We start from the raw sequence: 20,293 nt of genomic DNA on the forward strand, positions 1-20,293 counted from the left end.
TGGGGGGGGAGGGGGGTGGGTCTATACATTGCTCCCTCTTTTGGTCGTGGTCCTCAGTTGCTGCGAATTGCGATCAATACCCAACCACCACTATCCAACACGCGGCGGCGTGGTGCGCCAAGAGAGCACAAAGTTATGCACGCGGTATTTTGGGGGTCACCCATCGGCGTTGGATACAGCAATGTGGAGGTTGAAAGCAGCAGTTCGAAGGGGGAGAGTGGGCTTAAGTGACGCTGGGTAATAGAAGAAGACGAGGGGGTGAAAGATGACGAGGGGGGAAAGGGGGAGGGGAGGGTAAAGAGACGTCTGTGTATACCGCAGTAACCCGTAACCCTCGGCATTCCCGATATCTTGACTTCCGTTTTGGGGGGTCTTCATTCGCTTTATCTGTCACTGCATTTTCTCCTCTCTTATCGCCAGCTTCCTCGCACCATTTTTTGGTAAAGGGAGGATAGAGTAGAATGGACAGGCTTTAATCGATAATGTATCCTCAGGGAATGGTACAATTTTGACGAATCCCATCTCATTTTCAAGCTTGAAGAAGTGCCTTGAGAATGAAAGAAGATTTGGAAAACTTTATTCTGCTGTTATCGAGTTACTGACGTTTGACAACGGTCCGTTTTACCTCAATCTACTCTACTTTGGACGAACTACTTTCGGGTTCAATTATTTTTGACGATAACTGGTGGATCAGATATTTCGGGGAGAATTTCCGAATCTCAGTCGGCTTGGATACGAAATATTCATGGGTATTGGATGGAATTATTTAACAGTACCGAGCAAATCGAGATTCCGGAAGGGATGGTAACGATGAATTCATCTGTACGCCGGCAGCTCTTTGTATTTTTTTTATCTCGCAATCAATGTGTGAGAAAGACTGCACGGACTCGTCGATAGTTTCTTTCACCATGTGTGGTGGTGCCCCCCCTCCCCTCCCCCTCCATTCCGCTCCCTTACATCTCTCCTCTGGCCGTTCGATTGGATTTTGTGGTAGTTGTAAGGCAGGAATACTGTTAGGGCTCGTTTTCCGGCAATCGATATGACCTGATCAGAGACTGAGGGGGGAAGATGAATTCGTGGGATTTACTGCACGTGGCGGCTATGTATTGAAATCAATAAGTACGATGAGCGATTTTTGTGATTTAACTTTGATTCTGGATAAAGAAGGCTGACTATTCCGTATTCGGAGCAGTTGGACGGAATCGTTGGTATTGGAAAATGAATCGTTTCCCGATTACATTTCATTATTTTTAATGCTGAAATATCCCGCCAGTCCAACTCATTATCCACCAGTCGTGAATCGATGTCGTCGTATCTTCTAACTCGCCCTGAAATATCCGTTTTCATTGAAAGCAAAGGAATGATAATAGCATTATGAGATTTCTTCCTCATTACAAATTTGTAGAGAATTAATACATATTCATTTACCCCGGGTGAAGTTCCTGCTATTATCCGAAGAGTAGATCTGAAAGTTTCACCCCTCAAGTTTTTCTTTTTATTTTTTGCCCCCCTTCGAGGGGCTTCATCTCTCAGAAAACTTCAGTTCACCAGGAATTATACAAATGTGCAGCTGTTCCATTCACACTCTCCTATCGTTAATTATTTAAGAAGCACTTTTGCCGATATATCCTTCGCATAACAATGGGAAAATACATTTCAACTGATCTCTGACACTTCACGTACATTCCCCATGGGCACTGAGGATGATTCGTTCAACACATTGATCCCCTCTGATCTCTCTGAGAAGAACGCACTGGAGTTGTCACCCTCCTGAAATGACCCCGACAAGGGTCTCTTCACCCCTAATCCATTAGCCATCAGATCGGGGAATTGCAGTCTAGGCAGTGGCAACCAACTCTTGTTCCCGAAAAGGTCAATTTAACATTCCATCCGGGTGACTACTTCAACATCTCCATCAACTCAATCGGATTTGACTCTTGCATCTCATCTTTCTTCGTCTCTGTTGGTCTGCCCTGAATTTATCATCAGTATATTGATGTAAAAAATGAACATTTGACATTTTTCAATGGCCGTTGTAGCTTCTCTAATTGAGATCCCCCTCGAATCGTTCAGCAAAACCAACTGGGGAAACCCCACCACTCGAAGAGGCTATTTAGTGGACAAATGATAATGGAGATACTGTCAAGCAGACAAATGTGAGCTAATGCACGTGGGTCCGCTCCACCCACCCATCGGAATAACCAATATCTTTCGGGAATTTCCACCGAATGGTTACGAATCTCGTATTAGGTCGATACAATGCTGGAATAGGTTTGACCAAAAAGTTACAGAGAATAGTGGCTTCATTAACTAGGAAAATCGTTGACTCCAAATGCATCAATTTATTTTGATTATAGATGACTCAGAAGTTTTGGCTCAGCATTTTACCGATAATAATTGCCAAAACTAATCGATTCTGTGAAAGAAATAATCGTTGAAGCAATTGTTTTATGTAGATGTTCAAATGATTAGAGATTTTGGATTTGTGTTGCTCTCCCCGAATTATTGATTTTAAGAAACATCAAGTTGGTAGTACCTAGGATGGTGAAACGTGTAACGTGATAAGAAGGGATCTGACCCAACACATGACACTCCTCGCAGTCTCCTAATCATGTTTGCCGATCTGAACTCAATCAGAAGTCCTCCCTTCCTCATTTCGCCTGCGCCAAAGACCGGATTTCAATTAAGTGTGTCTGTCATTCAAATCTGATGCCTCATGTAGAACAATCAGATTTGAATTACAGACAAATCATGCAGAAAAATCATGCGATCAAATTGTTAGCAGTCGTTGAAGTAAATGGCCTGGTCAATGGCAGAAAACGTGATCTAGGTCCTGGTGAGAAAGGCCACAGGGTCTGCTACCCCAGTCATGTAGACATATTTGTACAATTAATATATCTCACACGATCAATGATGACTGGCCCTTTTTCACGCGTCCAATCTCCCTTCAGACATATTTTTTGTGCACGATAGTTGCCAAGTGGTCACGCATCCAGGTATTCGTCACGCTCAAGCCCCACTCAACTCTCGGAATAGATCCAATTTGTACCGCTAATATCACTGATGAAAATCCAAATGAGTGGTGCCTCCTACCTGAGGCATTATGACGTGAATTGCTATGATTAAAGTTTGTTCATCACAAGGCCAAACACTAAATGGCTGAGAGCATCGAGCGAAATACCTGCTAGATCCGGAGAGGCATAATGGCAATGTCTGTGTAGTGGCAGAGATGGTAATCGACGAAGATGGTTAAGAAGTGGTTGTACAGCTCAGTAAAGCACAGAAAACATGTCAGAGCGCCCATGCCGCGGCGTGTTATTGATCGAGTGCTCCTCGTGCGCGCTATACACCTATTTCCCACCATCCCCTATCCACTGTACTCAGTTTCGAATACCAACTCCCTCTTGGAATTCTACCACGGGCGCGCCACACACCACTCAGAAATGGCCCTTAAGGCTCAAGCCCCCCCTACGCTCCTTCCGCCACCAACCCCCTCACCACGGTGTGCACACATATTTGGACATACCCCCTTCCCCTGTCGGAATTGTTCCAATCCAATTTACGAATTGGAAATGACCAGTGACGAATGCAATGTCATCTGCAATTCCGGCATCTCATCTGGAAGATTTTCCTTCCAGCGAGGGACCTTCGTTAGGATATCATGAATTAGGTTGATGGTATTCGGTGTGAAGAAGTCATTGCGCAAGCTTTTCGAAGATGGTGATGAGGAAGTTCAGGATCGATGTCTAGGAGATCGAACCCGAGCTGTATTGTAGGATCATTAATGTACGGGAGTTGCTTGGCTACCGCTCTTAGCAAGGATGGTGAGCAGGACTTCCGTTCTTCGAATCAATCTCTGGAAGAACGGGATTCTTCAAGCAATTGTGAAAGATGAGTCAACTAGATGGTGATGTCTCTTAGTTGTCCTCGTTTAAGACCCTCTGTCGACATTGTTCCAATCCAATTTACGAATTGGAAATGACCAGTGACGAATGCAATGTCATCTGCAATTCCGACATCTCATCTGGAAGGTTTTCCTTCCAGCGAGGGACCTTCGTTAGGATATCATGAATTAGGTTGATGGTATTCGTTGTGAAGAAGTCATTGCGCAAGCTTTCCGAAGATGGTGATGAGGAAGTTCAGGATCGATGTCTAGGAGATCGAACCCGAGCTGTATTGTAGGATCATTAATGTACGGGAGTTGCTTGGCTACCGCTCTTAGCAAGGATGGTGAGCAGGACTTCCGTTCTTCGAATCAATCTCTGGAAGAACGGGATTCTTCAAGCAATTGTGAAAGATGAGTCAACTAGATGGTGATGTCTCTTAGTTGTCCTCGTTTAAGACCCTCTGTCGACATTGTTCCAATCCAATTTACGAATTGGAAATGACCAGTGACGAATGCAATGTCATCTGCAATTCCGACATCTCATCTGGAAGGTTTTCCTTCCAGCGAGGGACCTTCGTTAGGATATCATGAATTAGGTTGATGGTATTCGTTGTGAAGAAGTCATTGCGCAAGCTTTCCGAAGATGGTGATGAGGAAGTTCAGGATCGATGTCTAGGAGATCGAACCCGAGCTGTATTGTAGGATCATTAATGTACGGGAGTTGCTTGGCTACCGCTCTTAGCAAGGATGGTGAACAGGACTTGTATTCTTCGAATCAATCTCTGGAAGAACGGGATTCTTCAAGCAATTATGAAAGATGAGTCAACTAGATGGTGATGTCTCTTAGTTGTCCTCGTTTAAGACCCTCTGTCGAAATTGTTCCAATCCAATTTACGAATTGAAAATGACCAGTGACGAATGCGATGTCATCTGCAATTCCGACATCTCATCTGGAAAGGTTTCCCTTCCAGTGAGTGATCCTTGCCAGGATATGATGAATTAGGCTGATGACATTAGTTGTGAAGAAGTCATTACACAAGTTTTCTGAGGAAGCTCCGCTTCGGTGTCTGGGAGATCGAACCCGAGCTTAATTGGGAAATCATTAATGTACGACGAGCTGCTTGGATATTGCTCCCAGCTAAGATGGTAAATCCTCACCGTTGTGGGCACAAGACTTCCCTTTCTTGAGATTTTTCAATCTATCTCTGAAAAAACTGGGGATTCTCCAGATGATTGTGAGAGATGAGTCAACTAGGTAGTGATGTCATTGTTCGGGGAGGAGCTCTCATTGGTCGTTCCCATTTACGAGCCGTGGAGAGTGATTCCTCGGAACAATGCTCTAATTTTACGTCCTCATTTGCTGCTGTCATTGAGCCAGCTACTCCAGCTTTGTGCACCCCAGACTGTTGCTGTCTTCCACCTAAAAACGTCTTGACATTTCTCCTTCCTTCATTAAAATTGATGAAATAATTCTTTACTAATGACACTATCCATGAGTGATGCTCTGCATATCACGTTGAACAATTACTCGTGCAAAATCTCTGGTTGGGGTTTCATATGTGCAAGTGTCACTGGATATCTTGCATAACAACGTACCATCTAATTGCCTCGTCATCCATCCCTTCGCCGCAACAGACATGAAGATGTATAATTGAGATTAAGCCAAGAAGGGATTGTGCTACTGTCCAATGGACACAGCTGCCCGTCTGTCTAAATTATCATTACCTCGAGGGCATTGCACTGGACATTAAGTGATCGATTCACTATTGATTTCCAGTAAGCTGATGGATTAGATTTATCTACATAAGATTATTTTACGAGGTTAATCAAAGAATGAAGTGACTTTTTAATGAACAATGGGGTATTATCTGTTCGTTCACTCTGAAGGTACTTTAGATATTGGCTTGGATGTACGTGTAAGTGTGGAGAACTCACAAGTGAGAAATTTCCTCTTCGAGTATACACAATATCCACGTTCTATTTGTCATGAAAAACTCTTGGGACCTTGCTTTTCTCATCTTGTTGGCTTTTTTTACAAACTTCAAACTGTCCATTTCGGTTGGCATCACTGCTACTTTATCCTCTCTCCTTCGTATTCTTTATTCTAGATTTTTTGGTTGTTTCTTTTGTCATCATTCTTTCTTCTCAATTCATCTCGTTTTTCCCTCGCTGTCCATCAATCTTACGGTCTCAGTCGACAATTCTCTGGAAATTGAGAATGCCGGAATATTGGGAAATTCATTTTGAAACGAGAGAGGAGGAGAGAGAGAGAGTTTTTAATCTTGCTGATCGAATATTGGAGATTGGTGATTAGGATTTCATGTCAACTTGGAGATGGTGGATCTGTTGATTGGTTGTATTGAACTATCTGTTGAAGCTGGAAAGCAATACGCCAGACAGCAGTGTTATACCAAAAACTTTAGAACCATTCCAAATGCAACTTGGAACAAACTACGAATACGGCACTAACTTTCTGCCACAGTCGAGGGGAGATACATTGGTCCGACGTCAGAAAGTCCCATTTACTTGGAAAACTATTGCTTCAAAATCCTTGCAATCAAGATATTGTCAAATCTCGTTGTGAACAGGGGATTTCGAATCTAGCATTCTTCACTGTTGAGGAAAATTTTATTCTATAATAAAATTATGGGAAAAGTGCACAGCAATGGTACACGAATAATTTTGAAATTGAGTGAATAGAGAAGGAAATTCTTTCATTTACTATACTATTGTTTAATCTGTTGCAATTCAGGGGAATATTTTGTTTATAATTCAGTAGCGAAGTGGTAAAACGGTTCAAGTCGACTTATCTCCCAGTTGAGTTTTTGATGAATATTTCCGAATCTAAGGGAGATAGCGAAATTATTGAAATTACATTTGTTGTAGCTCTTAATCGGCTCTACAAAAAAGGTTTTAAAACCATTTTGCTATCTCCCTTAGATTCCGAGATATTCATTGAAAACTGGTGAATAGTAAAAGTTGACTTGTGCCGTTTTACCACTTCGCTACTGAATTATTAGTGGCGACAGCCACCACGCAGGTATACCTTATTTTTCATCCATTAGTTGTTCAAGGGTTGTGTCAGATAATTACAAAAAAGTAAAAATCTTAAATTTCTTTTGTAAGAGATATCAATCAAAAGCAATTCAGTAGCTTCTCAGGCGACTGATGTTTAGATTAAATAGTTCCAGAGGGATATCGGGTGGAAATACCTTATTTTCATCCATTAATTGTTCAAGGGTTGCGACGGAAAATGTTAAAAAAGTAAAATAGTTAAATTTCTTTTGTGAAAGCTACATCAATCAAAAGCTGATTTCCACGTGAAATTGGCTTGCCTCGGTTCACCACTTCGCTTCACTTCTGATCTCCTCTGGATATTCAAAAAAAATAAGGATTCCGAATTGAATTGCTACCGAAGAAACGACACCTCCATACTCAAAGGAAGCGTGATTCAGCTGTATATGTTGAATAGTGTCGAGAGACAGAAAACCACAGGGTCTCCTCGAGCTGAGATTGCCGTGTCGTAAGCTCTTCCGATGTCCCTGGATACTCGATCACATCTAATTTCAATCTACCTTGTGTATACACTAGATCAAACGGCGCTAGCTTGTAATTGAATGGATGGACCAGATCAAATATGTAACTTCATCGAATTCCATAGAAATCTGGTGATTTTTTTCTCACATTGTTAGAGGAACAGAAGGTATGATTACATACCAAACTTTCCGGGAGGAATTCCAACGATCGAAATGATCAATTGAAAGTTTAGCCATCTTGGAGAGTGGAAGATTCGGGGCAAAAACAAATATCAGAAGTTTTTAGGGGATAAATTCCTAACAGTTTATGTTTGTATTTCCAGGTGCGGAGGATGTGTTCAGATTCACTGGAAACGAAACCCACACGGACTACTTCCGGCTGATGCTGAGGGATGGAAACTATCTTCTCATTGGTGGAAGGTAGGAACTCAGTCTTTGATGCTGAACAGAAATCACAATAATAGTGGTAACTGTTCACTCGTTTTTTTTTTTTGGGGTGGGGAAGGCTTAAAATAGTTCGGAATGATGAATCACGTGTTTTTCCAGAACGGGAATTAATGCTTCCTCAATAATGAATGGCCGAAAACACGACAGATCACGGAATAGTTATTCAAAAATTTATTTTTAAGTTGTGAATGTAAAGGAAGAACACTATTACTCAACTATTTTGTCACAGCAATTGTGTCTTTTTCAATAATAAATGGCCGAAAGCACAAGAGATGACAGAATGAGATGAGACGAGATGACAGAATCATTCAAAAACGAATTCTCAAGTGCTATATGCAAAATAAAACAACTGTTGCTCAACTATTTAGTCCCAATTTAATAAAATACTCTTTTGTTCCCAGAAATTTGGTGCACAATCTCAGTTTAACTGACTTAACCGAGCAACAGAGATTAACCTGGTACTCGTCCGAGAAAGACATTAAAATGTGCGCTCTAAAGGGAAAGGAGGATGAAATATGCCAAAATTATATGAGAATAATGGCTAAAACAGGATCATCAAATTTACTAATCTGCGCGACAAATGCATTTAAGCCAATGTGCAGAGATTACGTTGTGCAGAGTGGAAATTACACGATGGCAAGTGAAAAGTCAGGGCAAGCCCTGTGCCCCTATGACCCACAGCAGAACAGCACATTTGTTCATGTCGATGGTGAACTCTATACGGGCACTGTCGCTGATTTTTCGGGAATGGACCCGATTATATACAGAGAGCCACTGCAAACTGAACAATATGACTCCATGAGTCTGAACGGTATGATGATCAATTATATATTTCGTTGTGTGACTGGAAAATGGAAATTACGGTTATTGAATGGGGATTTCATTCCCTCGTGATGACTTTTNGGGGGGGGGGGTCGAGGCTTTCAATGTGGCCATCTGGTTTAGTTGACGATTCGAGGATGAATTATATATTATGGCACTTGGCAGCAATATGGATACATCTTCATCAATTCAGTAGCGAAGTGGTAAAACGGTTCAAGTCGACTCATCTCCCAGTTGAGTTTTTGAGGAATATTTCGGAATCTAAGGGAGATAGCGAAATTATTGTAATCACATTTGTTGTAGCTCTCAACCGGCTCTACAAAAAAGGTTATGAGACAAATTGAGCTATCTCCCTTAGATTCCGAGATATTCATTGAAGACTGGCCAATAGTCAAAATCGATTTGACCCGGTTTACCGCTTCGCTCCTCTTTAGAGAAAAAAAACAGCATTTTTCCTCTTAGGGATGTCCAAATACTTTATTTTTTCTCCATGCTGAGAAAAACAAAACTTTTGTTAAGATATTTTTTGGATTTGTTCTAAAGACGAGGAATTTCTTGATAACTAGAAAGTGATTTTTCAAAGCAAGTGCAATTGAATTAATTCATTTAATAGTTTTTTTGCCACAATTCTCAAATATTTTAATGTAAAAACTCATTGAATTGAATTGAGAACTCCTTTTTATTGATATGAAACAATTGTCCTCATCTTTCGGACAAGTAGAAAATTTATTGTCGTAAGATTTTGTTTTCTTTGATAAATTTCAAGTCATGAATTTCGTAATTAAAGTAAAATGATTTTCAACTTTTGTAATTGAACATCGGAGCTTTCATTTGAGCCCCCTTTGACCCCAAATTTTCCGGCATTTTACAATGATTTTGTTATTTAAACTTTGCAGATTTTACTTTGAATCTTCACATTATATCATTAGAAAACGTTTTAAAAATCTGGAAAAAAAATAGAAAATTTACTTCTGGAAGAAAACAAAACCATAAAAATCATTTGTTCAGACTCAACCAATTTATTCATCTCCAGAATTGAACCAAAAATCGATTTCACGCCTAAAAAAAAAAGTCTCTGTTGTTACAAAACAGTTGTTACATCTCCACCACTGAAATATGCCCCCGAATGAGATGACAGCGAACAACAAGACCGTTATTTCGAATCAAATTAACTACAACAATTTGTGTACGAAACAGTTATTAAAGACCCACATGCGGAAGCCACAAACCCACATGCCGGCCATGTGAGAACAGTTGTGTTTATTCATTTCAATTTCTAGAATGTATCACTCGACAAATATATTTGGACAAACACACCGCGAGGCGCGTAGAATATTCTTCAATATTGTATTTACTTTGTTGAAGTGAAATGCTGAAAATGTCAGGGATAATGCAGCATCTAAATCCCCCAAAGACCCCTCTCATTTGGATGGATGCATGTACATTGAGTAGCCAATATTCAGAGCATTCATGTCACACTGTGAGTAGTGGCACTATCGATCCCCAGTGCAGTCGTGGGGGATCAATTTTTAATTATTAACCGTCCAACATTGGGATTATGAAAATTTCCCATCCCCTCATCCCTCCTCCCCTCCGGCCGCCCCCTCCCACGAGTTAATAAATTGATAAAGTTGGGAATTTTCACGTTATTATGTCTCTTTTGTTTTCATCATCGTTCGCAGCGACAATATTGTATCTCGGGTTTTAACATTCTATGGTCAAACTCTTTGTCTGTTTGTGTTTCATAGCGGTATTCTTTTTTGGGTGGGGCTGCTTCATCTTTTAATCTTGAATATTAAATGCTCTTGTTGCAGCACCAAATTTCGTCAGTTCAATGACCCAGGGGGATTTCGTATATTTTTTCTTCCGAGAAACAGCAGTTGAATATATCAACTGTGGAAAGGTGAGATATTATTTTCACTGTGTTGGTGAAAATAATTTCATTGAAAAACCCGGCGTATTCGAGGGAAAATTATGATGGATTTTTAGGGAATTTTTTATTTGGCTTTGGCCGATTTTAATGAACAGTTTCGCAGCTCATTTGCGTTTTTTAAATTTTCGATGGAAAATATTCTGTTGAAAAAATTGACAAAATTTAGATTTTTTATAACTTATTCTATTGAGATATTCAAAGTTTTTTAAATCAATTTTTATAATGAAAAATTAAAAAGACAGATTGAAAATAAATGGAAAATTCGTTTAAAAAAATGAAATTCTACAGATTTTTTCAGTGAAATAATTTTTATTTGGTTTTGGCCGATTTTAATGAACAGTTTCGCAGCTCATTTGCTCTTTTTTAGGGGAAATTTTCGATGGAGAATATTCTATAGGAAAAGTTTTTTCATTCAAAGTTTTTTATTCAAAATCAATTTTTATAATGAAAAGTGAAAAAGACAGATTGGAAATAAATGGAAAATTCGTGTTAAAGAAAATGAAATTCTACTGATTTTTTCTGTAAAATAATTTTTATTTGATATTTCTTATAACAATGCACAGAAAAGCTGGGGAAATCTCGCCCCAAAGCGGCCGAAAACTAATAGAATTTCGAATAGAAATCTCATAGAATTTTCCCTCACATTCGCACCGCTTTTCTACAAATATTTTTTCTCCCTAACGCAAAAAATAGGATGATTATCAAATAAAGAATAATAAATATTTATCGCAGGCTGTTTTCTCTCGTGTTGCGAGAGTCTGTAAATACGACCGAGGTGGTCCACATCGTTTTCGCAACAGATGGACCTCCTTCTTGAAGTCACGATTAAATTGCTCTGTCACCGGTGATTTCCCGTTCTATTTCAATGAAATACGTAAGTACAGGATTATTTATCAGCCAGTGTTTTCTGGAACGAGCGATACAATCCCCCTGACACACGACTTGAAAATGCATGAATCCCGATGTCTGGAAATATTGGCACTTTTATTTATGGATATAACGCTCCAACATTCAAATACTTTGCAGAATCGACAACAGACTTGATATCTGGTCAATACGGAACAATGTCTGCTCAACTTATATACGGTACATTCACAACACCAGTCAACAGTATCAGTGGTTCAGCCGTATGTGCATTCTCGTTGCAAGATATTTCCGACACATTTGAGGGCAATTTCAAAGAGCAAAGTGCGATTAATTCAAACTGGCTACCAGTACAGAGTGCCAAAGTACCAGATCCACGTCCTGGTCAGTGTGTCAATGACTCCAGGACATTGCCTGATTTAACACTCAATTTCATTAAGACGCATTCATTGATGGATGAGTCGGTGCCAAGTTTTTTTGGCCAGCCCATTGTTATTCGCACAAGTTTTCAGTAAGTATACTTTGCATTTGTGGTTTTTTAATCGTTGAATTATATTTTTTGCCGGAGAATGGAAACTTTGGATTCGCTCACATTTGAATTTTCGATTTTTTGAGTTAGGGTTACTAAATGTGGTCTTTTTTCTTCATTTTTTTTCGTAATTTGTTAACGAGAATTCAATCGAATTCCATTAATTCTTGCGTGAATATAGACTAATAAGCTATATTTGTAGACATCAATTAAAATTCAATTTTTCAACGATCACTCAAAAATACAGCACATTGTTTACGCGATTTGAAAGACAATATCAGGGCTTGAAAAGTGTATTTTAATGTCTTCTTAATCAAGTTGGAAAATGGTGAAAACAGCATCATTGGTTATCAAGTCACACAATACCGTCATGAGTTTTTTATATAAAAATCTCTGTCTCTATTAAACTCAGGTACTAGTCTATTATGTTGAATAGTTATTCATATTGATTCATGGTCCCGACTAACTTCTGTCAGAAGTTGGGCTAAACTTTGGCTAAATCCTGAATAAACCCTGATTAAACCCAGATTGAAAACAAATTCGAGTCCTGAAAGAGTCTGAATACAGAATTATTTGACAGAACGTAATATTACGCAAAAGTCTGATGACGTTTCGGTTGAAATATTACTGTGACATGAAAAAATAGGAGAAAAGAATAGTGACATGAGAATTAAAAAAGAGAGCCCATTCGGAAGCAAATTGCTAATTTATTTGCAACAATAGCTATACCCATTCATTTAAAAAATGCCATTATTCACTTTGTGTAACATTTCTCCGACCCATTCAAGAATATGATCTCAATTTTAACTGTTCTTTTTCATAGAACCTCATTATATAAATATAAAAATTTATGTTCAATTTTATTGAAAAAAATTTTTTATTTCTTTGACGCTACAAAATATAATAAAATTCATGTTATTTACCCAAATCTGTATTTTCAAAAAACTGTAATATGTTTATACTGACAAAGGGAAGTGAACAGAATCAGTAGCGAAGTGGTCAAACGGTTCAACACAATTTCCTCTTCAGTTGAGTTTTCCAGAAATATTTCCGAAATTAAGGGAGATGGCGAAATTTTCATAATAACATTTTTTGTGTAGCGAATTGAGTGCCACTAAAAAGATAATGAGAAAAATTTTGCTATCTCCCTCAGATTTGGAGATATTCATTGAAAACTGGCCACTAGCCAAAGTCGACTTAAACCGTTTGACCACTTCGCTCCTGAAATATAAAAACATGAAAGGCTTTTCGTACAAATGAATGAATAAACCACCGAGTCCAACGATTCTGTTATTAAAGTTACAGATTTACCCAAATAGCAGTGGATCCTCAGGTGAAAACGCCTGGTGGTAAGACCTACGACGTCCTCTTCATCGGGACTGACAATGGAAAAGTGATAAAAGCAGTGAATGCCGATTCAGCTGATTCTCACGAACGCGTGAGTCCAGTTGTGATAGAGGAGATTCAGGCATTTCCAGCATCAGTTCCAGTTCGTGGAATAAAAGTTGTGAGGGCATCGCAGGCAGGCGATGGTCTGGAGGACGGTAGGCTCGTGGTTATAGCCGACAGTCAGGTCCAAGCATTGAGACTTCATCGGTGTTACAGCGATAGAATACTGTCGTGCGGTGAGTGCGTAGCTCTTCAGGATCCTTACTGCGCTTGGGACAAGGAGGAGGGCAAGTGCAGAGCCCTCGTGGGTCCAGCATCGACCGATGCTTTGAGATTTCTCCAGAGTGTTGCCACTGGTATTCATTCATCGTGTCCTCCAAGTAAAACATTGAATAAGGATGCTGGATCAGTGGGCGCTATATCTGCTAATCAGAATAAGTTTCCACAGGACTCTATGATATCGAATAAGGAGAGTCAGGGGGGAGAGATTATCAATATTATGCAGGATGAGGAGCAGAATAATTCAGGTATTTTTAGTTGATTTAATCGATTTTAGGGACTTGAAAGGAGTTTGATGGAGAAATCTAGCGAATTTCTCTGTAGAAAATGGGGGAAACGTTGGGATTTCATGTGGAATTTATTCTGTTGGGATATTTTGGATAGAAATTTTTCGCCTGAAATTTTCCAATTTTTTTTTGTTTGATTCTTCTTATTGAATGAGAATAAAAGGAAAATTGAATGGAAAAAATGGCTCAATAGACAAAGTTGTAGAAATATTAAATTCTACTGATTTTTTCCATCAGTTTTTGGTCGATTCTATAGAAAAAAAAATTGATTTTTCTATGCAATTAATTTTTTAATGAAAAAGGAATGCCTGCAAGAAATGTTTCAATAGATGTTACATAAAAAGATTTTGCAGATATTTTCAATAAAATAGTTTCTACTATTTAAAAAACCCCGCTGTAAAGCTGTGGAATTTTTTAGAATATTCAATCGAAATTCAATACAATTTTCTGACGGATTCGCTAGGTTCCGTGATATTTCTTCGTGTGTGCGTTATGCACACTAATTGATTTTTTCTTCCATCAGGCCCTGAAGTGTCTGCTGCAGATTCTCCAGTGCCTCACTATTCCGTTGAGACACTAGTGATGGCTGTTGTTGCTGGTGCACTTGCTGCACTCCTCGTTGGCTTCATTGCTGGATATTTGTGTGGTAGAAAATGTCGGAAGGATGAAGACGACAATCTACCTTATCCAGACACGGAGTATGAGTACTTTGAGCAACGACAGAATGTTAATAGGTAATAAAACGTAAATGTTTAATTATTGGTGTTATTTTGACTCTCTCGTAACGACAAATGAGGATTGAACAAGACAATTTTTCATATCTTGAATAGTACTTGAATTACTCTAGAGGTATATATCAAGGGACATTCCCTCCTGAAATTATTAGCTTTTGAGGTGAATGTATTATTCAGCAGAATAATTGATCCGCGTTTTGACAGTTGACGAATGCTTTTCTGACGTACATCTGCTATAATTGTCCTTTTGGAGTGAAAATTCATGTCACAAACACAATACTTCACACAATTGTACATTTCAACCTTAAAAAATTCATTCCAATTTCACAACGCGATTGTTGAATTGTTAATGTTGTTGTGGATCTTGATGATGAATTATTGAAGAAACATTATACGAAACGCATCCATTAATTGTTCATTTAAACGTCTAAAAATCCATTCTCCACGATTTTTTTTTCCATTCAATCTGTGAATATTTTTTCATCCTCTTCTGTTTGACATACACTGCAAGCAATATTCTCTCAAACAAGTCTGAATTTGAATTTTGTTCGTTTTTCAAATTTTTTTTGTTCGTTTCTTTAGAAATTCTCAATTCAAAATTCAGTAGGGAAGTCGACGTGGCCCTTGGCTGAGTTTTCGAGGAATATCTCGAAATCTGAGGGAGATAACGAAATTTTTGTCATGACCTTTTTGTTAGTCCTCAATGCGCTCTACAAAAAAGGTCGAGACAAAAATTTGGCTATACCCCTTAGATTCCGAGATATTCAATGAAAGCTGGCCAGCATTCACTATTCTTTTCTTTTTTACTGAATTAATGTTGAAATAATGCACAAATGACGCCTAAAAAATCAATGAAAGTAATAATAATTGTGTTGTTCTGTTCAACAGTAGATTAGCACCAGAGCCAAAACTCCTTCCCCAGGAGGAAGTGACGTACGCAGAGCCAGTCCTTGTTCCCCAGCCCCCAAAGCTCCACTCCCCAAAAGGAACAATGAGAAAGCCCCCACCAACACCCGCTGAAACACTATTTCAATTTCCCGATGGTTACGGCTATCGTGGTCCGAGAGATAATTTTGGCACACTGAGATCCCACCAGGGTGATGCATACAGACGTAACGATGGTTTTGCAACAACACGAAGTGTCAAAAAAGTTTATCTCTGAGAAACGAGTGAGGAGGGAGGGGGCCGTCATCGTAGCTTAGGACGGCCAACGAGAAATCGTCACAATCCGACATCAAATAGAAGTCGTGGTGTGACGTCAGGAGGACAATCGAGTAGAGAGTTGACTGGACAGAGAACACTCGAGTCACCCTCACCACCCTCCAGTGTCTCGTCGAGTTCACCATCGCCTCCCTCCTCAACACCATCACCACCACCAACATTGTTACCAATACCGATTAATGATGGCTCACCACCACCACCAACACCACCATGTAGCTTCATCTATCGTTCATAGTCCTCGTCGAGGGCGCAGAGTGACGTTGTAAGATCCGTTAGTGGGAACACAAGGCATATATAGATCCCACCGGGAGACGTACAGTTTTTATTACATTGATTGATCAATTAGTTGCATCATTTTTTGGAGATACCGTCAATACGTGGATACAAGGTACTCGCTTTGACATTGTAGCCGAGAATTGCAACATTGTTACGCTATTGGGGGACGTTCGTCAATTTGTGGTGAGATTTTGAGGATTTTTTTCGCAGGATTTTTAGTTATTAGTTTGGGGATTACTCAGTTTTGCTATTTACATTTTACGCAAAATGGTCATTCTTTTGAAGTTTGTTTTGGGGTTAAATGTCAATTGATTTATTTTAAAAAATGACAAATGTGTCATGGAAATTTTAGTCATTTATATTTAACACAAAGTTATCATTCTTTTGAAATTTCAAAGGATAATAATGTTGTGGGAAATGTAAAATGTCAAATGGGTAATTGATATTTCATTCAATTTAAATTTTACCCATTAATTTGGTATCCCCTCCCCGGAATGTTATCACGTGAGATTAATTTATTTAAATTATTTTTAAAATCGGGAAAATTAGTGTACATTTCTCAAAGTTGTTTAATTGCCAAAATTGTCATTCTTTTAATCTTTAAAAAAATGATAATTTTGTCAAGAATGTCAAATGTACAAAATGAAAAAATTCTCACGCAATTAATGAACACCCCCTGGATGGAACGCATGTTTGAGCAAGTGCTTATTGTAAATTTCACGCATTTTTTTAATCATTTTTATATTACAATTTGTAATAATTCGATAATTGACATTGAGGACCTTGGGGATTCCCAGGATGTTCCCAATCACAGGGGGGACTGTTTTTTCTATCCAATATCAATATGCAAGCTCTGTTTTTTCAATGGCATTTCTACCCCATCCACAATCGCTTGTTGACTGAATCGGTTTACGATCGAAATTTCACGAGGATAACATTTGCTGTTTGTTTAACCCAAATTTCACAACCCTGAGGGGTTATCCCATTGAGAGACATTCGATTGGGCATTCGCGTTATGCCAGGGAGGAATTTTTTTCACAGTACTCCAGTGGCTGTTTGATTTTCAGAGATTTATATAATGTTTCTTTTTTGATTAATTAAAAATTTAAAAAAAGACTCAATGACCAATTGAATCCTCTTGTGGGGAAATATCGCAGGGATTAAACTCCTCGATCTCCACGTTTTTATTACTTTTATGAAATATTTTTCAATGGTAAAACCCACACGGAGATCAGCCAAAGTGTTAAGTTGGATAGGAGGACAAGTCAATTAACCATGGGGATATTAATCGATAAATTATACCACTTTTACATCACAAAAATCATAACGAGCATTTGAAATTTTCTAGAACTAGTCGTTTTACCCTTATTTTCCTCAACGATATTGAGACAACTCAGTAACTAGGGAAAATATTATTATAAATAATATAAATCTCGATACATACCAAATACGTAGCAAACAAATCGATCTGATTTTTAAAAAAATTTTTTAATAGTACTATTAATAATTTCATTACTTTAATTTCCATAAAATCGTGGAGATCTTTACATCTACGAATGCTTCATAATTTTAATGTATAATTAACATAATGAGACGTTACTATTTGTTAGTAATTAAATTAATGAAACGGAGACACGTTACGGTAGATGACAGACATCACATTGTTGATAAAAAAAAAAAAGTGGATGAAGAATAACCCAACGGTTGAATTTTAGTTTATACTCACACATATACGTAATAGATGACAAGAAAGAATAATTTTTAAAAGAAACTGATAAATGAAGTGAGAAATTGGAGGGGAAAGAGAGGGGGGAAAAAAATTGTGTGAACGAGAATGAATAATGCACAGGGCTTGTATGTACATATGTATCGTATTTAAACACATTATACACCAGTTAATAATTAGTAATGATTGAAGATAATGAATTGATAATGAATAATAGATCAATCCATCTCTAAACTGGGAGGCCCCAAATGACATTTGTGTAGAGAGAAAAAAAAAAGAAAGAAAAATCTATTCTTAAAGTGCTTCTTATTTCAGTGTGTTTAGAAGTAACGCGTATGTGATATATTCTATATGACGAAAAAAAAAAAAAATGTTTTCTAGACAGTGAATAAGGACGAAAAAAGAACAAAAAATGATAATGAACAAAATCAATGGGGATTTATTCTGGAGATGATAATAAAACACAACGCGATGACAAGCTCTTTTGTTCACAAATCTGTACTGTATCTTCGGCTTATGGAAAAAGAAAATAATAATACACGAGTTATTGATTCGATTCAGCGACATCACCTTTCAATATTTCTGGATGAAATGGAAAGGATTTTAAATCAATGAATAATCATGTGTGTATGGAGAAAAAATTTATAAATAATGAAACATAGATTCATGAAAGAATCACCAAGAGTGCCACATTAAATGTGAATTTTAAAAACGTTGAAAGAAGTAAATAATTACAGCAAAACAATTTTTTCTCGATAGAAGTTATTGGTCGAGGTAGCTTTGAAAGTTCTCTGATAATTGAAATATTGTCAATCATAGAGTTATTGTAAATGTCCCCGAAGCATTGATAGTTGAGGAAAAAAAAAGAAAATTTTTATTGCAATTGATTTGATTAACAATGAACGAGGAGAAAAATTTTGTGAGCAATAGAACTTGAATTACGCCTTGACTGACCCACAGACACTGAAACACATGCCACATGCAGTCGTTTTGTCCTGTTTGAGAGGATTAAAATGTTGAATTGATGATTTTAATATGATTTTAACGATATTAATTGATAAGTAGAGTTCAATGGACGATAAAATGTGTGAAAGATCAATGATTAATGAGACAAAGACTCACCAATAAAGATCTCCCTCAAATATTAAGACTGAAAGACCCTCTTACCAGGTGAGCCTTTGGTTAAATGACATTTTTATTATTCATTCCGAGGATTGATTTTTTGTCGGCGCCCATCGTGATTATTTTTTCTCATTTTTTTTTTAAAGAAAAATTCTTTACTTACCTCATAGTACAAATTTTTATATTGTTAGTTATTATTAAGTTCGGTACACGTTTGACGGAAGTAATGGAAATGGGCTGATGAGAATTGACGTAATTATTCGGGAAAATTTTTGACAGAAGTCGGAAGGGACGAGACAACGTACAGTGAGACGTATCGTTGACAGGGTTGAACATCACTGATATGTGGAAAATGGAAATGGCAGTGTGAATTTTGTATAAAAATGGACATTGAAGTGCTCTCGAGTCAGTCTCATGTAATTCGTATACGAAAAGAATTCAGATAATTAAAGAGCCGATCGATGCATATGTGAAAATAAATGCCAATACCGGAATTGTTGAGGAGTATGATTTTTATTATCTCAATTCAACGACTAATTCAATTTTATGGATTTTTATATCACGATTATTGACGTCGTTATTGTAGTTGGTAAACTTTTTGAGGTGCGAAACGAGTGGTGAAATGAGATGAATTAATTTTCAGGCTTGATTTTTGTTTAGAGTACTTGGAAAATGAAAAGGTCTGGGCGGAATAATTTGTTAATTCACTCGTTTCACCGATTCGCATCGATGAAATTTGAAAATATCACACAATGCTGCCACAATTTTCAATTAAAATCATCACAACTCCTGATGCATCTTAACAATACATCAAAAATGATCATTATCATACCGATAAAAATCCCAGCAATCCATTAAAAATCTAATCATGATTTCATTCTCGTTTTTAATCGATTATCTCAATGAATGACTCAGGCATAATACCAAAGATATTTAATTGTAAAAAAAGGGGGAATAAGGCACTGTTGGTCATTGTGATGGTTATCGTTAGAGTCGCACAAATGATAGTTAATGAACAAAAGATAACGAGTGGTATTAATTTTCTCAGCTAAACTCATTTGCACAAATGAATTATTTCTAATCAGTGATCGATACACAATTGAGAGTTTTTTAAAATACTGGCACAATTACAATTAATTCAAAGAATAATCCGTTCTACTGATAAGATTTCTATCAATCATGTTGATGACACACTGTTTGGGGGGGGGGAGGGGGGTTACACCGGAGATGAAAAAAATAATT

The 20,293-nt window shown here is 37.8% G+C and overlaps 1 protein-coding gene across 1 annotated transcript in view; it reads left to right on the forward strand.

The window, feature by feature from the left end:
• The window catches only part of LOC107038293 (semaphorin-1A), a 25,160-nt gene extending 4,921 nt beyond the window's left edge, over positions 1 to 20,239 (forward strand). The window contains exons 2-9 of the mRNA XM_015257319.1: positions 7,746 to 7,842; positions 8,271 to 8,680; positions 10,506 to 10,594; positions 11,357 to 11,498; positions 11,651 to 11,999; positions 13,317 to 13,933; positions 14,496 to 14,706; positions 15,595 to 20,239. Of these exons, the coding sequence (XP_015112805.1) occupies positions 7,746 to 7,842; positions 8,271 to 8,680; positions 10,506 to 10,594; positions 11,357 to 11,498; positions 11,651 to 11,999; positions 13,317 to 13,933; positions 14,496 to 14,706; positions 15,595 to 15,868 (2,189 nt within the window). The 3' untranslated portion in view covers positions 15,869 to 20,239. The remainder of the gene's footprint in view (positions 1 to 7,745; positions 7,843 to 8,270; positions 8,681 to 10,505; positions 10,595 to 11,356; positions 11,499 to 11,650; positions 12,000 to 13,316; positions 13,934 to 14,495; positions 14,707 to 15,594) is intronic.
• The last annotated feature ends 54 nt before the right edge of the window (positions 20,240 to 20,293 follow it).

Source organism: Diachasma alloeum, unplaced genomic scaffold (genome assembly GCF_001412515.2).
Source record: "Diachasma alloeum isolate Michigan unplaced genomic scaffold, Dall2.0 Dall_scaffold_00279, whole genome shotgun sequence".
Lineage (NCBI taxonomy): Eukaryota > Metazoa > Arthropoda > Insecta > Hymenoptera > Braconidae > Diachasma > Diachasma alloeum.